The sequence below is a fragment of the Symphalangus syndactylus genome, chromosome 21, assembly GCF_028878055.3.
Source record: "Symphalangus syndactylus isolate Jambi chromosome 21, NHGRI_mSymSyn1-v2.1_pri, whole genome shotgun sequence".
NCBI classification, from domain to species: Eukaryota; Metazoa; Chordata; class Mammalia; order Primates; family Hylobatidae; genus Symphalangus; species Symphalangus syndactylus.
The window spans coordinates 48,581,721-48,598,659 of record NC_072443.2 but is presented as its reverse complement, the minus strand read 5'-3'; the positions used below and the strand labels follow the sequence as shown (position 1 = coordinate 48,598,659).

The 16,939-nt window shown below is 48.6% G+C and overlaps 2 protein-coding genes across 8 annotated transcripts in view; one reads left to right on the top strand and one right to left on the bottom strand.

Annotated features, from left to right (window-relative positions):
- ITGB5 (integrin subunit beta 5) overlaps positions 1-4,181 on the top strand; it is a 123,140-nt gene extending 118,959 nt beyond the window's left edge. For both annotated transcript variants that reach the window (XM_055259688.2, XM_055259690.2), the window contains exons 13-15: positions 851-970; positions 2,615-2,781; positions 3,449-4,181. In XM_055259688.2, coding sequence (XP_055115663.2) covers positions 851-970; positions 2,615-2,781; positions 3,449-3,544 — 383 coding nt within the window. In that variant the 3' untranslated portion in view covers positions 3,545-4,181. The remainder of the gene's footprint in view (positions 1-850; positions 971-2,614; positions 2,782-3,448) is intronic.
- The window catches only part of UMPS (uridine monophosphate synthetase), a 34,530-nt gene that overhangs the window by 5,109 nt on the left and 12,482 nt on the right, over positions 1-16,939 (bottom strand). For 2 of the 6 annotated variants that reach the window (XM_055259691.2, XM_063630202.1), the window contains one exon: positions 15,508-15,877. In XM_055259691.2, the coding sequence (XP_055115666.1) occupies positions 15,708-15,877 (170 nt within the window). In that variant the 3' untranslated portion in view covers positions 15,508-15,707. Of the gene's footprint in view, positions 1-2,594; positions 12,108-12,650; positions 12,787-15,507; positions 15,878-16,939 lie in introns of those variants that run through there. The other 4 variants (XR_008653529.2, XR_008653531.2, XR_008653530.2 and 1 more) reach the window with 4 other exon arrangements.

Here is a 16,939-nt window from a genome sequence, read left to right as displayed (position 1 = left end):
ACCTTCTGTTCCTCCCTAGGACCCATTGCCACATTTCCTCACCCCTCACCTCACTTTGCACTTCCCCTAGTTCCTTTCCCTCCAAAAAAACAGCCTGCTAACCCTCTCCCAGGGAAGCCTTGGAATGTAGATAATGCCTAGACAGGGGACTGTGATGCCCCCACCTTGGGGAACGGCAGTGGGGGGCAGGGAGTTGCTGAGGCAGCTTGAGGAAGGGGCTTCTTAATATGGAGGAGGGAGGCCGGGCCGCGTTCAGGGCTTGGCTGGGGACAGCCTGAGCTCCACGCTGTCTCACTTTATCTCCGGGCATCGGCACCACGGTGGGCACCAGCCTCTCACCCAGTGTCCTCATTGCCCTGTGGTTCTTTTTGATTTTGCATCCCAGGAAGGAGTTGCTGCCTCTTGGCCTCTGTGGCCAGCTCTCAGCCTCAAGTGGCCTGGCCTGTTTCTCAAATATGAGGCCCCCACTCAAGCCTCAAAGGGGGCTGGGATGGCTTTCTTTCTTTCTTTATCCCTTTAACTTCCGTGGCCAATCCATTCACCCATCCCCACCCCGAAACCATTAAAACCTTCTGTTATTTCACATCACCCCCGACTAACACTTCAGAGGCTTGGAGATCCTCTAATGTGTTCCACGTGTCCCCAAAGCCATCTAAATTCAGCCCTGGACCTGAGTTCTTGGTGTGAGAAACCTGAACTCATCTTCAAAGGCCCAGCCTCCCCTTAAGACTTTCTGCCCACACCCCCCATGCCCTTTCCTTCTTCAAGGCGCTCGGCTCCCTGCCCTGACCATCAGCGGCTGTGGGCTGCTCAGAGAGACTCAGGCCATTCCTGCTTGGTTTTCTTCCAGTGAAAGATGACCAGGAGGCTGTGCTTTGTTTCTACAAAACCGCCAAGGACTGCGTCATGATGTTCACCTATGCGGAGCTCCCCAGTGGGAAGTCCAACCTGACGGTCCTCAGGGAGCCAGGTAGGTGAGGGCCCAGCCCACTCAGCCAGCCCTCAGTTCTGATTTCTGATGCCATTCCCTGCTCTGGGACCACTGCCCTTTCTTTCCTCGTCGGCCTTTTCAAACTCCAGGGAGAGGAGGGATACAATTTATTTTTCTTTTCTTTTTTTTTTGACACAGGCCATCACTGTGTCATCCAGGCTAGAGTGAGTGGTGCCATCACGACTCACTCACTGCAGCCTTGACCTCTTCGGGTTCAGGTGATCCTCCCACCTCAGCCTCCCGAGCAGTTGGCACTACAGGCATGCACCACCACACCGGGCTAATTTTTTTATTTTTTTGGTAGAGACAGGTTTTCACCATGTTGCCCAGGCTGGTCTCGAACTCCTGGGCTCAAGCCATCCACCTGCCTTGGCCTCACAAAGTGCTAGGATTACAGGTTTGAGCCACTGCACCTAACCAGTACAATTTCTCATGAAGATCAAATCTGAGGTCACTGCTGCTCCACTCCTAGAGTTTAGAAGAAAGATGAATGTGCAGCTGGGGGCCCATTCTTGGGGCAAGCACTAGCAGGGGCATGAGTCAGGGCAATGGGAGTTATAGAAGGATAGGGCCCTGTCCCTGGGGAGGGTCTCATCTTGGAGGAGCACAGAGGTGAAAGTAACCACAGAACATACCTACCCTGCACAGCCAAAGGCAGCAAGGAACTGCTGTGTTCTACAGGGAGGGTGCAGGGCATCTGGACCACCAGGGCTGGGCAGGGTATCACTCTGGGAGCATCCAGCTCCACACACAGCCTGGGCGGGGCCACTGCTGCTTCCCAGCATGGATTCCAAGGACAACGGAGTGCTGGGTTCAACATTCCTGCTGCTCCCATGCTCAGCTCCCAGAACCACTGAAGAGGTCAAGCTTTAATCCAAATACCAACATTCTGCCTCTGCTTGGACCCAGGGACCAATAGCCGTTGCCTTGGAGTAATTGGAATATCTGATATCAGCCCTTACATTCTTCTTGGGGGTAGGGAGGCAGGGGTGGAGCAGAAAAAGATTTGCTCTCTTCAATTGACAGCACTGCAAACTATTTTTCCAAATTGGGCCCAACCACATAATGTGCCTTCCTGAGGCCAGAGGCAGAGAGAAGTGTGGTACCAGCCTAGGATGCACGCCTATAAGAATGAGGCTTTGTTTCCAATGCTGTCTCTGCGGTTCTTTGAAAACAAGCACATTTACTCCAAGGGACTCCACACTAAAGGCTTACAAATGTTGGCCCCCAGCTCAGACCTTGTGGAAGTGGCTTCATGGTACCTCCTGCCTGCCCAGTCTGCTCCTGAAACTATGTACATGAAAGCTGAGCAGGTCCGGCATCCCGCAATGGAGACTGGGCCAGGCGAGGCGTGGGTACTGCCCATGAGGGGAAAGGCAGCCCTGCCCCAAGGCTCTCATCTAGACTTTGCCACACTTGCTGTGTGACTTTGGAACAGTCACTGTCCCTTTTGAATCTTTCATTTTTTGTACATTGGGGAAACCTTCCGAGGATCTAAGGGAGAGCCGAGGAGGCGGCCTTTGGAAGGGGTGCAACTTTCATCTCGGAAATGCCTGCAGTTGGGGGGTGGGAGGGGCATGGTGATGCTAGTGGCTTTGCTTACCATGCTTCTGGTCCCCCCAGAGTGTGGAAACACCCCCAACGCCATGACCATCCTCCTGGCTGTGGTCGGCAGCATCCTCCTGGTTGGGCTCGCACTCCTGGCTATCTGGAAGCTGCTTGTCACCATCCACGACCGGAGGGAATTTGCAAAGTTCCAGAGCGAGCGATCCAGGGCCCGCTACGAAATGGTAAGCATGTGGGAAATGGGAAGCAGAGACTTCAAGCTCAGAGGCGTAGTTGATTTCAGTGGTACGTTAGCAATAGAGGCTCACTAATGCCTTTGGCATTAAAAACAAAAGAATCAACACCAGAAAGGCTGTGCCCAGTTCTGGACAGAGAATTGCACAGCCCCAGTGCAGAGTGACCTGCACAGATCCCTGTTCCAGACCCAGGTCAGGAGGGTCATGGGGGCAGAGGCGCTGGGCGTGCCTCAGGAAGAGTGAACAGTCTCAGAGAGAGCACAGACCCACAAGAAAGCTCAGATTCTTACAGTCCATTACAACACTCACACCTGCAGTGTGGTCACCCCGGGCTGGCTGCAAACGCCCAAAGGACTGAGCACAGAGTCAGTGCCTGCTGAACCCAGGCTTGGTTTCTGTTAAAGCTGGAAGGGACTTCAGAGACTTTCTGACCCAACTCCTCCTTCCAGAGGTGGATAGTGGAAGCTTAGAGAAGGTGAGGGCTTTCCCGGGGAACACAGAGCTGTCCTAGAGCCCACGGCCGTCTCCTCCTGAGTGCTCTGCCTGCTGCTGTTGTGGGGGGCTGACCTGGGAAGGGATCCTAGGGCCTGCGTCTGTCGGTTTGAGTGTGTGAGCTAACATGCGTCCTCATCCTCTTCCCCACCATGTTCTGTAGGCTTCAAACCCATTGTACAGAAAGCCTATCTCCACGCACACTGTGGACTTCACCTTCAACAAGTTCAACAAATCCTACAATGGCACTGTGGACTGATGTTTCCTTCTCCGAGGGGCTGGAGGGGGGAACTAATGAAAAGGTCAGACTGAAACGCCTTGCACGGCTGCTCGGCTTGATCACAGCTCCCTAGGTAGGCACCACAGAGAAGACCTTCTAGTGAGCCTGGGCCAGGAGCCCACATTGCCTGCGCGGGAAGGTGCCTGGCCATGTCACCAGGCTGCATCCCTCCGAGCTTGGGATAAAGCAAGGGGACCTTGGCGCTCTCAGCTTTTCCTGCCACATCCAGCTTGTCCCAATGAAATACTGAGATGCTGGGCTGTCTCTCCCTTCCAGGAGTGCTGGGCTCCCAGCCTGGCCAGACAAGAAGACTGTCAGAAGGGTCAGAGTGTGTAAAACCAGCATACAGTTTGGCTTTTTTCACTGATCATTTTTATATGAAATAAAAAGATCCTGCATTTATGGTTTAGTTCTGAGTCCTGAGACTTTTCTGCCTGATGGCTATGCCTTGCACACAGGTGTTTTTGTTGGTGATGGGGCTGTTGAGATGCCTTTTGAAGGTACGTCGTTTGCAAATGTCAGTTTCCTCTCCTGTCCATGTTTGTTTAGTACTTTTGTAATGAAAAGAAACAAGATTGTTTGGGATCGAAAATAAGATTAAAACCAAAAGAAAGAATTTGTGTTTGTCTGATACTCTCTCTGTGTTTGTTTCTTTCTGAGCGGACTTAAAATGGTGCCCCCAGTGGGGATTGAAGCAGCTGTGTACTTCCTCAGGGATGGGACACAAGCCGGTCTGATACTCCAGACTTTAGCTTGTCAAGTAAGCATGAGGTGCTCGGGGCAGTCAGGGCTGTGCAAGGGAGCACTGAGCAGATACCTTTGGCCCCTTCCAGCTTTTACTGACAGAGAGTTCCAGGCTAGACACCATAAAAACCACCCCTTGGTCTCTCCCTCCCTTGTTTTGAGGGGCTGAGGCTGGAAATAGATTGTGCAGACAAGCAAGGGTTGAGTGGTGGTTCCCACACAAAGTCATCTCTTAAACATCATTAGCAATAGCAATTCCCTTCCAAGGCCTCCCCTCACTCCCGAAACACTTAGGTCCCACGCAGGCCCAATGCAAAAAAACACATTTGAGCTTTTTTCCTGCAGGGCCATGAAGTCCCCTTAAGTTCCCATATCGGAGATGGTTGTCTGACCTTCTCCCCTTATGTACAGAAGAGGAAACTGATTCTCAGAGAGGGGAAGTGGCTTGCCCGAGTATTAGGAGGTTACTGAATGACAAACTGTTCGTAAGACCCCATCTCATGCTGGCCAGAGGGCCAGCCTCCTCATTCCTGCTTGCTCTAAGAAAATCTTTCACTGATCATTTTTTGTCACTGGAATAACTTCAAGGTTATTATGCTTTCATTCCAAATGGATCTGTCCTCAGCTCTGGACCAAATTCCCCTTACCTCATTTTGGCAAACACTAAGTCAAATAATCAAATGCCTGTCACTACATAGAACCTATTACCTAGGGCAAATACGAACAGATTGAGTTTCCTTCATCTTGTGTAAATAGGATGAAACAGAGACCTGGTAACTTGGTGACACTGTTAAACCCTTTCTGGGATAAAGCCAAATGTAAATGAAAACACTAAACAGATAAATTATGGCGTTGAGACTTTCTGAATTGAGAAAAATAAATGTAATTTTGGAAGAAACTTTGGGTTTCTCTCCTGTTTAATTTTGGGTTTCTTGGAGACAAATCATTAACTGGCTCAGAATCTCATTTTCTGTAAGGGCATGCCATTCTTTTTTTTTTTTTTTTTCTGAGAGGGTCTCACTGGGTCACTCAGGCTAGAGTGCAGAGTGTGATCTCAGTTCTCTGCAGCCTCAACCTCCTGGTCTCCCATGATCCTCCCAACACAGCCTCCTAAGTAGCTGGGACTACAGGTGTGCACCATCACACCCAGATAATACTTTGTTTTAATTTTTTGTAGAGACAAATTCTCACTATGTTGCCCAGGCTGGTTGGTCTAGAACTCCCAAGCTCAAGCGATCCTCCCACTTTGGCCTCCCAAAAGTGTTGGGATTACAGACGTGAGCCACCGCGCCTGGCCTGGGCACAACATTCTCGAGCCACAGATAGCAAAGGAGGATTTGTTCTAGTTCCACTTGACGTGGAAAGTGGGGGTGTTTTCGTCTGACGCTGAGGGATATTACGGAACCAGCGCTCACGGTGCCTTGCTGCCCCCTGCTGGAAGCTCTTGGGATGAGCTGTTTGGAGATCTGACTCCCGAGATTCTGACCCAACGTATGATTTTAAAGGTTATCCAGAGAGCTGCAAGTGACCACAAAAATAATCTATTCCAAACGCTTCATTTCACAACCCACCCCCAGATAGGTCATTTTGTAATTTTAAGGTATTTTTATCAAAATGGGCCTTTGGCCGGGCACGGTGTCTCACGCCTGTAATCTCAACACTTTGGGAGACCAAGGTGGGAGGATTGCCAAAGCCCAGGAGTTCGAGACCAGCCTGGGCGACACAATGAGACCCTGGCTCTACAAAAAAGAAAAAAAAAAGGGAATTCTCATTCAGCTTGATTGACTAGTACTTTATTAAACTAACCAATTGCTACCTCTTCCAGGGAAGAAATGTGATTTTTAAATTTGTTTAATTAGGATTAAAGCTTGAGGTGATTATCATGAAACTCTTGGGATGAATTTCAGGTAAGAGCAAACAGATGGGGAAAAACTGGCAGGGAGGACAGAAGGTCCTTCTCTGCTGGAGTATGCCCTTTAGTTCCTCCCTGTCCCTGGAGGACATCCAATACCATGGTTCCTACTTGCTTCTGAGGATATCCTTGTATACTCAGCTGTTATGGAATGGATTGTGTCCCTGCAAAAATGCATTTGTTGTAAGCCCTAAAGCCCCAATGGGATAGCATTTGGAGATGATGGAGCCTTTAAAGAATGAATTGCAATTAAATGAGGTCATAGGGTGGCACCCTAACTCAGTGCAGCTGGTGTCTTTATAAGACCAAGTAGAGACCCCAGGGCTGCAGAGAGGAAAGGCTGTGCGAAGACACTGAGAAGGTGGCTGCCTGCAAGCCAACAGGAGAGGCCTTAGGGGAAACCATTTCTGCTGACACTTGGATCTTGAACTTCCACAGCCTCCAAAACTATGAGAAAATAAGTTACAGTTGTTGAAACCACCCAGTCTGTGGTATTTTGTTATGGCAGCCTGAGCAGACTAATACAGCTTAGTAACAAGCTTTGAGACTGGCAGAGAGGAGGCGGGGAGAAGTAAAAGACGCAAAGGCAGTGACAGTGACAGTGCTGGGATGAGGCTCCGGAAGAGGTGTTGTACCTGTGGGGTGTGAGGTGCCTGAGGAAGCTGGGGGTTTGTCGAGTGGGCACTGGAAACACAGAGCATGGCATGTGAACATGCCTGGAGCTGGGTCACTGCCTGCATGGAGGCTGTGAGCACTCAGACAGCTGTGGCCTGGCTGCGACTCAGCGTTGGGGCTCCTCTGGAGGTCCCCCAGCTGAGAAGGCCTAGTTAGGTCTCTCCCACCTGGCATCCTGTTCTCCCCCAGCTCTGGGGCTCCAGACTTCATAGTCAGGACCCAGCTCCTACTCAGGCCTTCAGACCCTCCAGGGGTGCAGACATAGAGCTGGAGGGAGAAGAATAGGAGAGACAGCTGAGCAGGCACTCATGCTGGTGAGGGGGCTGCACGTGAGGAACAGTTCTCAGCCCCCAGAGGCCCTGCCTGCTCAGTTGCTGCTTTGGGAGGGACCCATGGGAAGCAGGGAAAGACAGTCGCTGCCTGGCCAGCCCCATCTGAGAGAGCCACCTCCGAGACGGGTTGGGTGATGTGTCAGTGAGAAGGCCTTCATATCCAATTTCTTTCTCTTGGATGTGAATGTCAGGAAGTCCATCTCTCCCCATGACTGATGCTTCCTTCTGTCACACAATGGGGCCTGTATAATCGGTTTGGTATCTTGATGGTTAGGAAGCTGGGAACCGAACGCATTTAGTGGACCAGAGACTGTTCATAACATGGGGACAAGAGAAAAAGAGGCTCGGGTTCTTAGTGCCACCCCTTTTCCTCTCAACCCAACCCCACTACCCCCTCTATTAACAACCCCCATCCTCTTCCTACCTTCCCCCTCCACACATGTCCTGATCCTTCTGATAGATGCCCGGCTGCATAACTCTTCACTTTAAGATGCCTCGAATTCTTGGTGCAAAAAGGCAAGCTCTAAACTGCAAGAGGCAACCTATCAGGGGCAGCCACCTCACTGACCTGCTGGGGTAGGAGTTCTTGACCCTTTTGGGTCATGGGCTGCTCTGGCATTCTGCTGAATGCTACAGACACCCTTCTCAGAACAATGCCTATAAATGTGTAACAAAGAAGATGCTAAAAAGTCCAAGCCTATTTCTCAGGGTTATCATCTCACTTTGATTTCAAAAACACCCTCCCTGGAAGACACATCACTGAAAGCTTCATTGGTCCCACCCACATAGAATATCAGACCCCTGTGACTGAAAGCAAACTCCTCATTTGATCCTCACAACTACCCCACAAATACCACATTCAGGGAAGGTATTTCCCCATTTTACAAAAGGGGAGATTGAGAACAGTCACAGGCCTTGAGTGAGGGTTGGTGAGACCCAAGCTCAAGAATCCCTTCTCTAGAGTCCTCTGCCCTGCACCTGCTCCTGGAAAAAGTCTGACTGTCTCTTCTTATCCCAGAATTCTGCCGCATGATTGGGGAGTCATCTGAGTCTCCGTCTTGGGGGCATACATCTCTACTGAAATAAAATGAAGTGCTCTAAGAGCAGACTGATACATTATAAAATGTCTCTCCTTCCTCCTTGAATCTTTCTCTTTTGTCCTCATCACATGAGCAGTCTCTGGTACCCACATGTGGAGGCCAAGGCAACTCCATCTTGGAAGTGAATCTGCCATGTTGACTTCTGATTAACTTCTGTTCTGGAAAGCTCTCTAAGATTTCCAGTTTATCTATTGTTCCTTGTGTAAGAGTAGGTACTAACTAAACAACCTTGATGTTATTGTATTTACCTCAAGTTCTGCCCTTAAGCAATTGTCCTACACACCCCTTCTTTTCACATCCATCTTTTCCCCACGGTCTGTAGCCCTAGGTTTAGGGGATAATGGCTCAGGGATCCAACAACTTGTCTCACCACTGCCCAAGACACAGACATAGCTTCTGTTCTTAAGTCCCTATTAAATACTTCTTTCTGAGAAACTGGGTTTGTCAGCCTTTCTCTGACCTCTCAGCTTCCTCAGACTTTGAGGGGTAGGTTTGCATAGGCCTGCCAATGCAGAACAACACACGTTAACAAAAACCCCTGGAACTGTTCTATTTTTTTAAATGGAGGAAGATGACAACTGACACAAATGTCATGTTTCCTTGCACAGAAGTTCAATCCTTCAAAGACTCCTTTCCATTAGGGAGACACAACAGGTTGGCCTGGCAGGATTTCATATCAGGGAGGCCCCAGGTATGAGCTGACATGTGCTGGTTGGCATTCATGTCCTGACACATGATCATAAAACAATTTTTTAGAAAACGTGGGTGATGAGCTGCACCTTAAGGACCCAGGAGGATGGGAAGTCAGGGATACTTGGGTTTCCCTCCCACTCAGCACCTTTTCTTAGGGTCTCTTTTCAGCTCAAGCCACAAGGACTGTAGGCTTGATTTCAGTTGGGAGACATCCCCTGTTGGATGGCACTGGAGTTGACGAGGGGAAGAAAGCAATAGAAGTGAGAAAGAGGTAATGCTATAGCCCAAGAAGAGAGCACAGGGGCTTGGGGAAGTCAGAGGGCAGCAAGATGGTGGGAGTGAGGGAAGTGTCAACAGAAATAGTGGAACTCTGTAAAATATTTGAAGAGATTTATTCTGAGCCAAATATGAGTGACCATGGCCCATGACACAGCCCTCAGGAGGTCCCAAGAACATGTGTCCAGGGTGGTCAGGGTGCAGCTTGGTTTTATACCTTTTAGAGAGGCATGAGACATCAATCAAATGCATTTAAGAAATGCATTGGTTTGGTCCCGAAAGGCAGAACAACTCAAAGCCAGGGGCAGGGTGGGGGGGTAGAGGTGGGGAGCGGTGGGGGTGGGGGCTTCCAGGCTATAGGTCAATTCAAACATTTTCTGGTTGAAAATTGGTTGAGTTTGTCTAAAGACCTGGGATTGACAGAAAGGCAATGTTCAGGTTAAGATTGTGGAGACAAAAGTTCTTTGAAGTCTTGTAAGTGGCTGCCCTTAGAGACAATAGGTGACAAATGTTTCCTATTCAGATCTTAGTTAATCTCTTTAGGATTGGGAGAGTCTGGAAGATAAAGATCTAGCTATGTTAATAGATTCCTTACAGATGCTAATTTCCCCCCCACAAAGAACAGCTTTGCAGGGCCATTTCAAAATACGGCAAATAAACATGTTTGGGGGTAAAATATTTTGATTTTCTTCCTTGTAAGGTTATACCAGAGTCAGGTTGGAAAATTAGTCATGATATATAGGGTTAAATAAAACCCATCTGATAAAAATTTATGACTTGTAGGGCATGACTCCCCAGACCCCTTAGATAGGAATGTGGGCAAGATAAAAAAAAATCAGAGTTTAGTCCTCAGAAGGAAGAAGAAAGGATAAGGGAGGAAAGGAGGTCAAAGACTACCTATACTGGTTTTCCTTGAGCAAATGCCATGAGGCAAATTTGAATTTTTAGGCCATCTATTCAGGTTGAAAAGAACTCATATTTTTATGTTTTTTTTTTTTTTTTTTTTTGAGACGGGAGTCTCGCTCTGTCGCCCAGGCTGGAGTGCAGTGGCGCAATCTCGGCTCACTGCAAGCTCCGCGTCCCAGGTTCACGCCATTCTCCTGCCTCAGCCTCTCCGAGTAGCTGGGACTACAGGCGCCCGCCACCGCGCCCGGCTAATTTTTTTGTATTTTTAGTAGAGACGGGGTTTCACTGTGGTCTTGATCTCCTGACCTCGTGATCCGCCCGCCTCGGCCTCCCAAAGTGCTGGGATTACAAGCATGAGCCACCGCGCCCGGCCGTATTTTTTTTTTTTTTTTAACTCAACATCATCTCTACTTCAAGTATCTATTCAAGTTGTGGCAGAAAACAACATTGCTAGGTTCCAGGCAAACAAGGACAGCATGTCTTGTTAAACACAGTCATTTCAGGATCCTCCCCACATCTCACCCTGCAGGGCTGCTAAGTGCAGGGAGACAACGTAGTGTTGGGATGTTGGAGGCAGGACTGTGGAGCTGTCTGTGCACAAGCGCACCCCCGAAGACATGGCTGTCCTCATGAGAACCTTGGTTGTGCGGCCCGTCGGCTTCCCACTGACTGTCCTTACATGACGATTAAGACTCTCAGGCCCAACAGGTCTGCTTCTCAGCTAACTCCCATGCCCTTTTCAGAAAAACAGAATTCAGCTTCTCTATAACGTTACTCTGGAGCCACAGGAAGCTCAGGCCACCTCAGGCTCTATCCCAGACACACATGGCCTGAGTCCACTGCCCTGCGCGCCAAGCTGGGGCGAGGGATCTCTGGATCCTCACTGCTCTCCTGGGCTCCCCCCAACCCCAGCGCTGAAAAGCATGACACAGACCTCCTCTGCTGACAATTCCCCACCCTTATTTTGGGTGTCGACTGCCCTTCCTCCCTCCTTCCCTGGGATTCAACAGCAGCACCCAAGAGCCCACACCAGGATCTGACTCTGAGGAGCCCTCTGCCTCTTGTCTAGAGGAAGACTTTCCCCCTTGGTGGGAAGGAGAGGGCTAGGCAAATGTGCTTCTAAACCAGACTTATGCCAAAACCTTGAACTTCAGAAGTTAAAAAATATTCTAATTATTTTGTTTCTCTTTGTATTTCTATTGTGGCCTTCCTTTGGAAGGGTTATGGGGAAAACAAAGGGATTGCAGGGCAACTCATACAAGGCCAAATTACAAATGCGAAAGGCCCTATGATCTAAGAAAAATACGGCATTCTACATCCTGTAATCCAAAATAAAATCCGCATTTAATAAAACAGCATTGATTATAAAATAAACGTAAAGAACTCCAACAGGCTGGGCACAGTGGCTCACACCTGTAGTCCTAGCACTTTGGGAAGCCAAGGCAGGAGGATCACTTGAGCTAAGGAGTTCGAGACCAGCCTGGGCAACATAGTATTATTTATATATACTATTATATATCTAATATATATAACTTAAAAAATATATTTTAAAAATATAACTCCAATGAGTCCTGATTTTTCTCATGCTTTGTGTTTAATATCAGATTCCTTCAAAAAGGAATGCCCTTTCTCATTCAGCCCTGGCACTGAAGACACGATTCATAACCACCTGTTAAGGGGCAAAGGAACCAAGCTGCAGAGAGTCCATAGGGTTACTCACGGTCATTTTCAATGACTGACACTCGGTCCACTGTGTTAAAGTACAGGATTCACACAAGGCCAAGCAGCTATTTCGCTGGGAGAGATCACTGATGCAGCCAGAGGTGATGGTTGGGAAGGCAGAAGACTGGTTCTTGGTGGAGCCCAGTTTTTGTCTTCCTGGTAACCAGGCTGGATCCAGAGAGCTGCAGCACGTTAAATATATTTAGCTAGATGTTGCTGTGTAATAAACCACCCTGGAACTCCATGGCATGCACTACTAAGCATTTATCATGCTCCCAGGCTTACAGATCAGCTGGGGCTTTCATACGTTGGATCGGGGAGGCTGGAGTAGGCTCTGCTCTACTTTCTCTTGCTCTTCAGAAGCCATGGGCTAACCAGGGCATATTCTTCCCATGTGGTGGCAGAAGCCAGAGAGGGGTGAGCAGAAACACGAGAGTTTGGGCTCAGGCTCAGAACTGGTACTGAGTGACTCCCACCCACTGGGCACTTTGGATGAGAACTGCACCCAGGCCAGCATTAGCAGCTAGCTCAGCCGCCAGCACCCTCTGCAATTGGCTCTCCTGTGGCTGCACCCCTGGCAGCCAGGTCTGATGACCCAGATGGCAACCACTGTAACTGGAGTGGTTGTGGGCTCTGCTGTCGGGCACACACTGAGTCACAGTGAGAACCCCCTCCACCGTCTCTACAAAAAAATTTAAAAATTAACCAGCTGTGGTGGTGCACACCTGTAGTTCCAGCCACTAGAGAGGCTCTCGAGAGCTACTTGAGAGTAGTTCCAGCTACTTGAAAGGATTGCTTGAGCCCAGGTCAAGGCTGCAGTGAGCTGTGATGTACTCCAGCCTGGGCAACAGAGTGAAGACCCTGTATCAAACAAACAAACAAAACAAAACAAAAAATCGGCCCTGGGCCTACTTTTGGCAGATTTTCTTAGAGCTGACTCAGTAGCACAAGGGTGAGTGTTGGGACTGATATCCAAAGGCTGGCTGTGAGACTGAGCAGATCCCTTTACGATTCGGGAGCTACACTTTGGGAGCTCTAAAATAAGAGGAAGTGCACCAAATAGTTTCTTAGGTTCCTCCAGTGCGCACACACACACACACACACACACACACACACACACACACATCTATGGGCTTATGTTCTGCAGAATGCCTCGAGTAGCTGGAGAGGCTGGGGGATGGCGTTCTCCACTCCATCAGTCTCACAGACATTCTGTGCACCCCATGGAGACATGGGGTCCCTATATTCCCCACTAAGACCAGGAGTTACAATGCCCAGAATCATGTTCTGTAAATATTCCTTGACTGAGAAAGGGTTAAACTATCTAATGCCTCCAAAATACTTCATTGCTGAAGAACAGCACTTGTATAGCCCAAGTTCTTCTCTGCCTGAATCAACTTGTCCTCTAAAGCTTTGATGCCAGACTGGGATTCTGCTTAGGTAAGAGGCCTGCAGTACTGGGCTGACTCTTAACAATAGAAATACAAATCAGAAACAGATCACTTGAGGCACTCATTAGAAATGCACATGCCCAGGCTGCTGGGCAAACCACAAATTCTGCTAACGCAGAATCTCTGATGGTGTGGGGCACAAGGACCTACACTTTCAATAAGTGGCAGGGGCTGGGTGATTATTTGAGCCTCCTCTCATTTCCCCTCAAATCACCTTAGCAGGGTTCCTATAAAATAGGGTTCATCAACAGGAACAGTGCCTGTGTCCTGGAGATGGCAGAAGCCCACATTTCTAAAGGACAGGAGCATGTGACTCTCAGCAGGAGGAGGCAGACCTCAAGGCTGTCTCACTGCAGAGGCAGAAATGTGAATAACCAGTGCAGTGGTTCCCAAAGTCCAGTCCCTGCGCAGGCAACCACAGCATCACCTGGGACCTTTTTGGAAACACAAATTCTCAAGCCCCATCCCAGAGCTACCCAGAGTCAGAAATGCTGGGGGTGGGGCTGGGCACCTGTTTTGACAAGACTCCAGGTGACTCTGATACCTGCTAAAGTGGGAGAACCACTGACACATGGAAGTGACAGCCAGGGAGGTGGGTGTCTGAGACCTCAGCACATCACTCCAAAGGCCTCTCAACACTGAAGACACCTAAGAGATTCCTGCAAGTTTTTGTCAGAAAATTCTTCTCCCCTTCATGACTTTTGGCTTCCCCAGAGTAGCCCTGAGGGCCAACTCCCTTCCTGCTCCTTCTGTGGCCACTTCTTCCTTGAGAGTTGGTCTCTCTCCCACAGACAGCATTTCCCTGGAGATGCAGCCCTGGGGACATGAAGCCCAAATTGGACTTCAGAGCAGAAGCTCTTGAAGTAAAAACTTCAGGAGGGAACATAATAAAAACCTGAGTTAAAAATCCTAGGCTTGTAGTCCCAGCTACTCGGGAGGCTGAGGCAGGAGAACTGCTTGAACCAGAGAGGTAGAAGTTGCAGTGAGCCGAGATCGTGCCACTGAACTCCAGCCTGGGCGACAGAGTGAGACTGTCTCAAAAAAAAAAAAAAAATCCTAAGCATTCTTCTGAGTCAGAGAAGAGTGGGCCATCAGGTGACAAGGGTGGGGAAATGGCTGATCCTGTGCCACTTCCTGCAGGTGGGCCCCAAATGAGAAGGAATGTGAGTGTGCTGGTGCAATTAGCACTGGGATGGCCCTCACCCTGACCCTGCTCAAACACCACCTTGAATGTGGGCTTTCTCTTTATTATTAATGAAGGCTTACCTCCACTCTACTAATGACAGTTGGGACAATTATGTGGGATCCTTAAGCAAATACCCAAATGGAACCTTAGACCTCCTAATTGTGAAGTCAGTCACAGGAAGCTGTCACTTGTGTTACCACTGGTCCATAACTGCTGGCTAGGGGAAAAAATGAGCCCAAACCCCAACTCCAGTTGTTGAAATAACAGCCAGATACTAGCTCAGGAGCTGAGCTATAGTCACCTTCCCCTTCCCCACCTTCCCCTCTTTGGAGAGCGAGCAATGGCAGTTCTGGGAACCAGCCCATGTGGATACCTGGACTGTCACTTTTAGGCTGGAGACGGAGGAGAATGGCTAACAATTAGATATTATTTGGGCAACACATTAGACAGAGAATACAGGACACAAGAAAAGCTGTGCTGACTTTAGCCTCTTGGTGCCCTAGAATTTTTGTCTTACTGCAATTAGGCTGGGCACAGTGGCTCACACCTGTAATCCCAGCACTTTGAGAGACTGAGAGGCAGGAGGATCGCTTGAGCCCAGGAGTTGAGACCAGCCTGGGTAACATGGCAAGACTTCATCTCTACAAATAATAAAGAAGTTTAGCTGGACGTGGTGGTGCATGCCTATAGCACCAGCTAATCTGGAAGCTGAGGTGGCAGGATCACCTGGGAGGTCGAGGCTGCAATAAGCCGTGATCTCACCACTGCATTCCATCCTGGGCAACAGAGCGAGACCCTGCCTCAAAAATAAATAAATAAATAAAGAAAAGAATAACAAAGCAGTCTAGTCCCATGGAGAGATAGCAAGGATCCTCAAATGTGGAAGACCCTAACCCAGACAGAACTGTGGCTGTCTAACAAACACCAGTCTCAAAAAAAACAAGCTTAAGAATGAACTTATTATAGTATCAATGCAGTGATTACAAATTACTCAATATTTCCCAAAGACCATGAGAACTCCAGAAACCATTCTTACACAGGCCCTGTGGAAGAATCCAAGCAGGAATAATTGGATTATTTCTAGCCAGTGACGTTCAGGGGGACCACGTATCTTCAATGTCTTCACAAAAATGTATCTGAAGCACTCAAACACCAAGTCTACTCAAATACGCTTCCCAAGCAGCTTTTCTGTACATCTCCGCTGCTTCCAGACGATCAGCTGCTGAGATTATGCCGCGACCTACAATGATGATATCGGAACCTCGTTTGCCAATAACTTCTTGTGGGCTATTGTACTGTTGGCCAAGATTATCTCCTGCAAGAAACACAAAAACTACTGTTTAACATAATACAAAAATCAGAAAACCTGTCACATGACTTCTCTGAAAAAGTATCTAACCAGCTTTAAATAAAAACATGCCCCTACTTTCGTTCCCTTTTGTACAGCAACTGGGTAAAAACAGGAGCTGAAGAGACTCACTGGGTAGGCCAGAGACGTCAAATGGAGAAAGATGCTCACCAACTCCTTTTCAATGGTAAAGTTTATTTTATTTATTTATTTATTTACTTTTATTTATTTATTTTTTTTTGAGACGGAGTCTCGCTCTGTCGCCCAGGCTGGAGTGCAGTGGCGCTATCTCGGCTCTCTGCAAGCTCTGCCTCCCAGGTTCACGCCATTCTCCTGCCTCAGCCTCCCAAGTAGCTGGGACTACAGGTGCCCGCCACCACGCCCGGCTAATTTTTTGTATTTTTTAGTAGAGATGGGGTTTCACTATGTTAGCCCGGATGGTCTTGATCTCCTGACCTCATGATCTGCCCGTCTTGGCCTCCCAAAGTGCTGGGATTAACAGGCACGAGCCACTGCGCCCAGCCCTATTTATTTATTTTATTTATTTTTTTGAGACAGAGTCTTGCTCTGTCACCCAGGCTGGAGTGCAATGGTGCAATCTCGGCTCGCTGCAACCCCTGCCTCCCAGATTCAAGCGATTCTCCTGCCTCAGCCTCTTGAGTAGCTGGGATTAAAAGCGTGCACCACCACGTCTGGCTAATTTTTGTATTTTGAGTAGAGACAGGGTTTCGCCATTTTGGCCAAGCTGGTCTTGAACTCCTGACCTCAGGTGATCTGCCCACCTCGGCCTCACAAAGTGCTGGGATTACGAGCGTGAGCCACTGCACCCAGCCTTATTTATCATTATTTTTTTCATGTAATTTTTTTCCAGAAGCATAGATTCAAGTTGCCCTAAATATTCACTCCCTCAATGTCAAATTTTAGATCATCTGTAGCTTAACAATATATTAAAAAAAGAAGTAAAACTCATATATTGCCAAGAAAGGTTCAATATCAAAAAAATACAATAAAGATTGGCCTCACAATTAA